General features: G+C 37.5%; 1 protein-coding gene across 3 annotated transcripts in view; it reads right to left on the bottom strand.

Moving 5' to 3' along the window:
• Positions 1-2,088: 2,088 nt before the first annotated feature.
• The window catches only part of RASSF9 (Ras association domain family member 9), a 44,180-nt gene continuing 35,759 nt past the window's right edge, over positions 2,089-10,509 (bottom strand). For 2 of the 3 annotated variants that reach the window (XM_021092782.2, XM_021092784.2), the window contains one exon: positions 2,089-6,064. In XM_021092782.2, coding sequence (XP_020948441.2) covers positions 4,804-6,064 — 1,261 coding nt within the window. In that variant the 3' untranslated portion in view covers positions 2,089-4,803. Of the gene's footprint in view, positions 6,065-8,512; positions 8,640-10,509 lie in introns of all 3 variants that reach the window. The other variant, XM_085025231.1, reaches the window with a different exon arrangement.

Genomic DNA, 10,509 nt, shown 5'->3' with positions numbered 1-10,509 from the left:
ATGATAGCAGTTTATTTTCAAAATTACTTATCATGCAATGGAAAAGCCTTTACAAGCATGACCGAAAAAACCTCATGCCTTGTTAAAGAGAAAAATCCATAAATTCAATTTTTTTTTAATTTTGCATTCAAATAAGAAAGACAGATAGCAGCACTATGAGAGGGAGGAGTATATTTCCAGCTCGATTCATAAAGAGTTCATTTCTGTAAAGAATAATCAGCAATGTTTATTAAATTAAAAAAATCCATTTCTCACTCTTTGACACAGCATTTCTACATCTAGCAATCTAGCCTCACAGAAATGCCTTCATGTGATAATATTGTTTACAATACTAAATGACTGGAAAGTACCTAATTGCTCATCAGCAGAGGACTGATGAACTAAAATTATGATAATTGATACAGTGGAATTCTCTGCTGCCATCCAACAGAATAAGGAATATCTATATGAATAAGATAAGTATATATGCATATGGAACTATACATCTATCTATATATATATAAACACATACACACACATATATATATATATCTGTATATGCATAGATTATCTCTAGAAAAATTCCTAAATAACAGTGGTATTTCCAAGGAGGATATTTGGGTAGTTAGGCCCTGGAGTAGAAGGGAGACTTACTTTTCATGGAGTACATTTTTTGAGTAATTTGAGCTATAGTAGTAATAATAATAATTTGAATATCATGTGTCTATTTTACTTGAAAATAAACAATGGTATTACATGTACATTATACATATGTACATAAGTAGGGAGAGATTGAGTAGTCTTCTGTAAAAAGGTGTTTGATATTTCTATTTTGGAAAAACATTTAAGTTTTTTTTAATATGGACATAGTATCTATTTTTCACTTTCTGATGAAACTATTATGGAATTTACAAATTGCAACAATTCCAACAAATGTTGGAAACACAAATTAATTCTAGATTTAACAAAATGATAGGAGTTCCCCAGTGGCCTGGCTTGTTAAGGATCTGGTATTGTCATCGCTGTGGCTCTGGTCACTGCTGTGGGGTGAGTTCTATCCCTGGCCCAAGAACTTCCACATGCCTTGGGCATGGACCAAAAAAAAAAAAAATGAAATTAAAAAAAAAAAGATTAACAAAATGACTATTATGGAGTTCCCATCTTGGCTCAGCAGTTAATGAACCAGACTAGTATCTGTGAGGACACAGGTTCAATCCCTGGCCTTGCTTAGTGGGTTAAGCATCTGGCGTTGCCATGAGCTGTGGTGTAGGTTCTGCAAAGGTTCAGAAATGAAATTATCTGTCTAGTCCTGTTTCTTATCCCCCATTGCTGTGGCTGTGGTGTAGGCTGGCAGCTGCAGCTCCGATTTGACCCCTAGCCTGCGAACCTCCATATGCCATGGGTGCAGCCCTAAAAAGACAAAAAAAAAAAAAAAAAAATCATTCTTCATTTCATGCAGTCTGCTAAAATGTATGTTTATGTATAAAATGCACAAGCATCATTTACCATATATGGACATTTTTTTAAAGGTTATGATCCTCTAAAATTTAGCAATTACATTCCAAAAATGAGCAAGGGGAAAGAGGTTGATTGAAGGGAGTGAGGGTAACGTGATACAAGAGAAGGTAACGAGACAATAAAAATACTTTGGGGGAGAGAGGTTAGAGAAGTACACAAATCAATATAAGCTAAGCCAGAATACAAATGCTCCTCCATGAAAACTACAGCTAAAATATGTGTGTTTCAGAGATAAGTTATTACAAGTGGTTGAATGGACAGTATGTTTCATAGAGATAACCTGTTAAGAAACCTGAAATGGGGGGATTTCAGGTGGAATAATCAATAGACAGTCCATGTGGGAGGATGAACGAGGCTCAGTCTATGAAAATCAAAGTCTTTGTTACAGGAAAGAAGAACATCCAGCTGTGTTTGCTATTTCCAGCTGCATGTGGCAATTTCATGGTTAGCCTGTCAGGTTACTCAAAAATTTATAAACTTTTTATTTTAAACCTTCCATAAATAAGTAAAACACTAAGGTTTCTATCAAGATCTACATTTGTAATATAAATTCACACTTAACTTGATAAAAAACAACTCGGTACCCAGAGATGAGGCCACCGTATTTTAATATTTTTATTTGCATTCATATATTACTCTGCATTAGAGATTCACCTCTATAACTGATTTCATATTATAATGCATCAAAAGCACAAATACATTTGTATAACTAAAGAATATAAATTCTAGGAGTTCCCATTGTGGCTCAGCAGATTACAAAACCGACTAGTATCTGTGAGGAAGCAGGTTTGATCCCCGGCCTCACTCAGTGGGTTAAGGATCGAGTGTTGTCATGAGCTGTGGTACAGGTCGCAGACATGGCTGGGATCCCACGTTGCTGTGGCTGTGGTGTAGGCAGGCAGCTGCACAGAAATTCCAATGTGAATTTAAAACTCAGTGGTCTTGCTTTCTGACAAAAGTTTTTAATGTCATTTACTATAAAGATGTAGAACTGGCCGTAGAATGCATCACTGTGCTTAACTGTATAAGAGCAGACATTAATGCAAAGGTTCAGAAATGAAATTATCTGTCTAGTCCAGTTTCTTATCCGCACTTTTTGGAATTCAGATCATCACATTATATGGCAGATAACAATGTTCTTTTCATTATTGTCTTGCTAAGGAGTAATCCAAAGAGATTACTTTTCACTTTAGAAAAACCACAATACAATTGGTTTATCATTTATTATGATCTTCTGAATTTAATCCTCAGTAGTGAACAATAAATGTGTCCATAGCTTACCATAGTGCTGAATGACTTAACAGGATATTAAGCAAATAAACTTCCCTTTTTCAGAGGAGTATTCAATTCCCTTCTTACTTCTTTTTAATTAAAATCATGTTAGCATTATTATTTACTCTTCATCACTATACCTTCCCTGGAATGGAAATTCCTACTTTTTTTTTTAACATCTAACTTCAAATAAGGCCTTCAGGAGTATCTTGGTATAAAAATAGTATTTCACTTTTAAGGAACATCTAATGTTAAGAAGGTTCTAAATATCTTCCCAAAGATTGGTGAAAAGTCTAGGGGACAGAGAAATAAAAAAAAAAAAAAAAATAGATTAAGAAACCGAGTTAAGGAGTTCCCGGTCGTGGCTCAGTGGTTAATGAATCTGACTAGGAACCATGAGGTTGGGGGTTTGATCTCTGGCCTCCATCAGTGGGTTAAGGATCTGACCTTGCCATGGGCTGTGGTGTAGGTTGCAGATGCCTCTCTGGTCCCGAGTTGCTGTGGCTGTGGCGAAGGCTGGTGGCTGCAGCTCCAATTGGACTCCTAGCCTAGCAACCTTCATATGCCATGCATGCAGCCCTAGAAAAGAAAAAAAGACAAAAAAAAAAAAAAAAAAAAGAAACCGAGTTAAAACATACACTACAGTAAACAAAGAATAAAAGGGAAGAAATGAGAAATACTGGGTATCTTAACCAATATCCACATACTGAAACTAGGCAAAATAGTATTTCTATATACATGTGCACTGACATATAGGAACGATGTCAGCTAAAGAAAAATAAACTGTAGTTCTGTTCATTTAATGATATAATAAAACAAATCAATTGTTTTCAATATAGTTATGTCATGTGGTCAATATTGAAAAAAGAAGAAAGGGAAAGAAAAAGGGGAGAGGAGAGAGAAGAAGGAAGAAAGGGACTTCCTAACTAAAAACCAGGCAAAACAAGCCTAGTTTGGCACTAACATGATTCAGTCAAGGTAGGATCTAAATAATCTTGTTAAGTATTTATGGTCATGCTTACGAATGGGGTAGAGAGTAGAGCTAGCACTTTGTTTCTATTTAGATTAAGTACTACAAAGACCATCTGAATTATAGCAGAATAAAGAGTTTTGTCCATGAGTTCCTCTCTGTATTTTCAGAGACAAAAATGCTAATAATATTCATAGTACATAGAGCTCTATTTTAGCTCCAGGAAGAACCCCAAGTTACATCCCTTCAAATGTTGTAGTGAGGACATAATTAAACAGGACTCTGACCTGTGATTTTCTCTGTAACCCACACCACATCTCAAAGAATAAACATGCACAGACCATGGGTGTCATCCAGAGTTTTGCATGTCGGATAGAAAAAGCACATACAGAGTTCTTAATAATTTTAGGCTTCTTTGGAAAACTTGCTGTCGAACGCAAGCAGCAATGGCCCTTCCTCATCTCTACTCTGTCTGATCCACTGCTGGTATCTGTACATGTCCCAGTTGCAACCCTTCCTGCTTCCTATTACCTAGGCCTAAACAGGAAGAGGGTTTCAGGAAGTAACAGAAATTATATACATTCCACATATCAAGGAGAAGAGCCAAGGTTTGAGTTATTAAAGTTACAATATAGTAGCTGTCATGTACTCTACAGATTATAAAATCCCAGTGATATAGTGTTGAAAACTATATTACAGCGCATTTTAATTTTTCTTGTTCATATGTACAGTTTCAATATATTGACTACATAATATCAAGAATTAGTTTGAAGACATCATTTCTCATAGAAGCTGTGGGAGATTATAATTCCATCAAATTATTTCTGTTATACACCTGCAAGCTATTTGTGCTGCATGCCTAACAAACAGTCCATTGTTTGAACTTAAAATAATTAGGTCAGGTTGGAAATCTTAAATCAAAAACAAGGTTACAGATTTCTCTACTTTTTATTAACTCCTGAATACTTTAATGTGATTTACATTTTTCCCAGGATGTAATATTTAAAATAAGGTTTCCTATTACACAAACAACATTAAAGTAGGTCAGAAAGAAGCCTTTCAAATTATGTTGACCACAGCACCGCATCGCCTCCAGTTGCTTCCGAGTCTTGACTGTGGTTGGAGCTAATGCCAGTGTCTGAGTCTGTGTCATTTGTGTGCGTGTTAAATACTTTCTGAGTAAAAGGAGGAACCTCCCCGCTGATGGTAGTGACCTCAGATTCCTTCCCTCGGCTGTCCTTTTGCTGGCATTCCTCTTTGCTGCTGATATGAAGTGAAGTGAACTCCTTGGCCAGGAGCTCATACTCTTTAGCTTTCATCTGAAGCAATGAGTCACTGTATTTAATCTCTTTCTGGATGCCACTCAAGTGAGAGTGGATTGTTAAACCAGCTTTCATACTTTTCTCCAAATCACACTTAACACTTTCTAAATTAGAGCTTTCAAGTTCACTTGCAGCTGCCCCTTCTGCATCTTCATTTATCTCAGTGCCAACACTTCTCACCTCTTTTTCTATTTCGGCCGAGAGCTTATCAATGAGCTTTCTGTAATATGTTAGTCGTTCCTCCAGCTGTAGAATTCCATCACTTTCACTCAGGTCCTCCAGAATCTGGTTTTCATCATACTCCAAGCCTAGCTTTTGCTCAACTTCACTGAAATTGGGCATTAAGTATGCGTCCTGGACATAATTTTCTCCATCATTTTCTACCCGGTCAAGGTGGAATTTTGCTTCACACTTTTCAATTTCCAGATCCAGCTCTTTCATTCTCTTGACTTGCTGATGAATAGTATGATCCTGGGAAATAATCAGATGAACTAATGTTTCCATGCTGTCTCGATCCTGGGAAACTGAGTCCTGCTTAATTTTAGCCAGTTTCCTGAAAGTTTTTCTGACTATTCTTTTTTGTTTATCTGGTGGTAACGTCTTCATGTAATTTGCTGGGCTGAGCTCCCATAGTTTTTCTGTGTTTTGCACTAATTTGGCTTCAGCTGTCCGCCACAAAGGAACTGGAAGAAAAGCATCTGCTTTAACCAAAACAAACTGCATATTAGGCTGCTCATCTCCCCATGCTTTCCAGAGCTTCAGGATTCTAGTTAGTGGAGGAAGAACCCTTTCAGAACCTCTCCATTTCTCTATGATGCAGTAATCACTGGGCTTCCCCAAAAGAAATCGTTTCTCTCCAAATGTAGTCTCATGTTCTTCAAGCAAAGCCTGGATGACATCAGCAGAGGTGGTGCGTCTGGTTAGCCCACAGACTGTCTTCTCTTCTTGGCAAACCCAAACCACAATTTCCTTCTCTTCTGAATCCACGTCTTTAGTTGGAGATCTGAAAGAAAAACAAAGTACATTATATTTCTGTCATCACCTCTGTAAACTCAGAAAGCGGGTTTAATTTTAATACCCTTTCTAGATTTTCCTCTGAATAAGAGATGCTTTTTGAGCTTGAGACTACATAAGAATCAGATGTTTCATGGCAGAAAAATTAAAACCATGATAAATATCTTAATTTCCTTTTGAATTTCTAGTAGACTCCAGTAAGAACAAATTGTCATCCAAGACAATGGAGGCTCTTTAATTTCTCTTTAGAAGTCAGCCCCAATATAACTACAGTTAGAACCGTCGGAGTTAAAATGATAATCCAAGATAAAATAATAATCCAAGCAGAGATGAATAGGAAGAGATAAATTAAGACTATTTTTGCTGGTGCCTTAGGACTAGGGAATAACCATGGAAACTTAAGTAGGACTGGTAGGACGATAATAAACTCATGGTGCTGAAAATAGTCCACTATTGAAGTAGATCATTGTCTCATTCAACAAATGTTTATTTATGTCAACAATGTGCCAGACAATGTCAGAAGATGCTAAAAATATAGCAATAAGCAAAGGAGACCAGGACACAGACACAAATGTGTGATTAATATAATATCAGATAGTAGTAAATGCTAGGAAGAAAATTACACTGGATGAAGGGATATGGAATGACTTGGAAGCAAGGGAGGTCTGCTTTATTGAGAGACATGAGAGACTTCTCTAAGAAGGCGACACTTGAATAGGAATATAAAGTTACACAGTTGGTAGTGACATAGAGAAGATTCCACCCAAGCGAGGAAGCTGGCTCCAGAGTGTACGTTTAACCATCACATTATATATAAAAAAAAAAAGTTTACAAATTTGATTAGACATGTAGATTAAATTGGAAAAAAATCAGAAACTACTTTTTGCTTTTTGGCTTTTGTCTTTCTAGGGCCGCACCCACGGCATATGGAGGTTCGCAGGCTAGGGGTCTAATTGGAGCTGTTGCTGCCAACCCACGACAGAGCCAAGCCATGTCTGCGACCTACACCACAGCTCACGGCAACGCCAGATCCTTAACCCATTGAGCGAGGCCCGGGATCGAACCTGCAACCTTCTGGTTCCTAGTCGGATTTGCTTCTGCTGCACCGTGACAGGAACTCCCATAAACCACTTTTTAAAGAGGAACTTTATCATATAAATTAGCCTTTGGGAGCAGTGGAACCATAATTCCCCATGAGAGCACTCAACTGGTCGTGGAAGGACTCTTCTCCACAGCTAGCCACAGAGTAAAGCATGTGCAACTCTGTTGCCTTCTTTGCCTTCTTCTTGTGGAACCTGTTCCCGCGTTGATGCGGTGATGAAACGTTTCTGACTGGCCTGGATGACTCCCTTAGCTGGCAAAACGCTAATGTATAGAAAATCCCTCATTTTGGTCTATGGGAATCGTCCCTCCAGCCTGTTCTACTTGCCGACTGGAAAACTTCGGTTCTGGGTCTGTAGCTAAGGATGACACATGACTTCGAAACTCTCCAGCCCTAACTCGCAACTGTGCAGGACTGGGCGCCAGGGACTCCTCATGCTGTTAGACTAGTGGGGAGGAGGAGGATGTGCGTGAGAATTTCCCTAACACCTCCAGGATCCCGACGCCAACTGCAAGTCTCCTGTGTTGAAAGGAGTCAATTGTTCCAGGCAGTGGCTCCCACCAGAGACCTGCTCCCTGTGAGTTCCTGTGGATGATGTAACACGGATAGTCATCATGCACAATCAAGAAAGATACTGTTTCCACATTACGTAGGAGAAAATAAGTGCTTTTATGCTAGCCTCACAGTCCAACCAGTTACAGCTCCCGACGCCCTTAATAAAGTCTCATTTAAACATCTTGGGTCAGTTATTTTCTACGTATTTTGAGGAATTTTTACAGCATTCATTAACACCAGATATTTTTCAAACATTATGCCACTTGACTGAGCATGTTTAAAAGTAATCGCCATTCTTTATTGAATTTAGGCAATAAATCTTCTGTGTCTTGTATAAGCTTTATCATGTTTAATTCTACCTTGTAGCAGGCTTAGGGTTTTGAAAACTGTGTTGATTTTAAAATATGGTTCCAATCAAGCTTCTCTGCATTCATTCATTTGACAAATATTTGCGGAGCGCCCCCTCTGTGGTTGACGCTGTCATGGAAATGTGGCTGATTAAACGACATGTGTGATTTACAAGTATCCTGGCTTGCGGTGGGGAACAAGTACTAGGGTTGGGAAGAGAATACGTTTGCGTCAATTCTAGCACTAAGCTTCTTATTACAGCAGCAGTTTCCAAATGGTGTTGGACTGATGAAATCTGCATCCTTTGACTACACTTGTTTTTAAATATAGAAAAGATGTGGAGTTCCCATAGTGGAAATGAATCTGACTAGCATCCATGAGGATGCAGTTTGATTCCTGGCCTCCCTCAGTGGGTTAAGGATCTGGCATTACCATGAGCTGTGGTGCAGGTCGCAGATGCAGCTTGGATCTGGTATTGCTGAGGCTGGGGTGCAGGCCAGCAGCTGCAGCTCCACTTTGACCCCTAGCCTGGGAACCTCCATATGCTGCAGGTGCAGCCCTAAAAAGACAAAAAAGAAAAGAAAATATGCTAAACTAATACCAAAATTAAACCAATTTAGGAACCTTGTAGAATCACTACTTTTTAGAAATAGTTGGTTTTCATTTGGTCACAGATCCATATAAACCTAGTTATCTGATATAAATAAAGAATGTAACAGTAGGACTGGAACTAAATGTTGCTATCTAGTATAATTCACTTATAACTAGCTATAATTAATGCCATCTAGCATAACTAATTTATAACTAGTATAATTAATGCCATCTACAAATACCTATTTAACAAAGGTTGAAAATACAAACTCACACCAGATAATTTGGTTTGTTATGTGATATAATGTAACAAACTTCTTACCTAATGATTCAAGTTTAGCAGTTGAGACATATACCTTCTAATTCTAATGGAAGAAAATAAAAATAAACACATTCATTGCATGACTAAGTGTTTGTATTTTGCTGCTTTGCTGCTATGTATGTTTATTGGCAGGAAGGGATAAAAGTTTTTACTGGATCGTAAATTTCCCAGAGAACATACTATAACTTCATAAAAGCTGAAAAACCATAAAACTTTAATTTATAAAATTGTCCTAATAATTTACTTATATTTTCTATTTTTATCACAGTTTTAGTTCCATCTATCAACAACCTCATTGTCTGATCTGATTAATGCAGCCTTTTTTCTTTTATTTAGGTACATGGTAGATATTATGTACTAATATCATCCACATTTTACAGATAAGGTAACTGAGACAGAGAGGGTAAGTATCTTGCCTAAAGTCACAAAGCTGGAAAGCAGAAGTGGTCCTTCCAACTCTGGCTTTAGATGTTAATCCCTAAACATTACAATAGCCATTATGACTGCCCACTCACAAATATTTCCCAATATTTGAATGGATTACATTTTCCTAATATTTGAATGGATTATATTTCTAATGTGAATTTTAAATTAATTGCTTGAAACTGAGCACATTTTTCCCTATATGACTAATATTCCACCTCATATCATCAATCTAATTCCTGGTTTGAAGGCTTTTAGGTAAATTATAAATTTTGTTGCTTCGATTCTGTTATTCTTTATTTGAACACCCAGTGTAAAGGCAAGGATTGAAAGAGTCCCATGTATCTGATCCTATTAAAGGAGCAGAGACAAAAATACCCTCAGCAGATGTAAGGTTAACATACAGGAGATTATAGGGGTGGTTCTCTCTAGACACTCTTGAAGAAAGTAACAACAGGTGGACATTGAGATAGGCGGCCATACAGAAATACCATAGCTATTTGCAATTATAGACTATTTATAGTTCATTGGCCATAAATTGGGAAATTCTTGGATTATGGGAATTCACTTTTATAACTTCTGTGTTGCTTTATACAGTAAAAGCATTCACCTAAAAAATACTCTATTTATAAGAATAAAGTAACTACCAAAGCTACCACACTCAAATTTAATTCACACCAATTTAAATTTGGAATTTTATATTAATTTGATAAATGTCATACATACAATTAGAAAGTAGATATGAAAATGCATAAGCCAGAATTTAATCAGGTTATGGATTCATATAGCAAGGGTATTTATTTAAAGGTATCCACTTTAGGGAGGAAAAAACAATGAATAAATATTTTTCTTTTTAGGGGCACACCCATGGCATATGGAAGTTCCCAGAATAGGAGTCGAATCAGAGATGCAGCTGCTGGGCCTATGCCACAGCAATACCAGATCCAAGCCGTGTCTGTGACCTATACCACAGCTACATGGCAATGCCAGGTCCTTAACCTGCTGAGGGAGGCCAGGGATAGAACCCACATCCTCCTGGATACCAGTTGGGTTTGTAACACACTGAGCCACAACAGGAATTCCCAAATAAAAT

Source organism: Sus scrofa, chromosome 5 (genome assembly GCF_054392235.1).
Source record: "Sus scrofa isolate SSC_HxYL_T2T_F1_AM1 chromosome 5, Sscrofa_HxYL_maternal_Yorkshire_Landrace_v2.0, whole genome shotgun sequence".
Taxonomy (NCBI): domain Eukaryota; kingdom Metazoa; phylum Chordata; class Mammalia; order Artiodactyla; family Suidae; genus Sus; species Sus scrofa.
The sequence above is the reverse complement of the archived record's forward strand: the minus strand, read 5'-3'. Positions and strand labels throughout refer to the sequence as shown.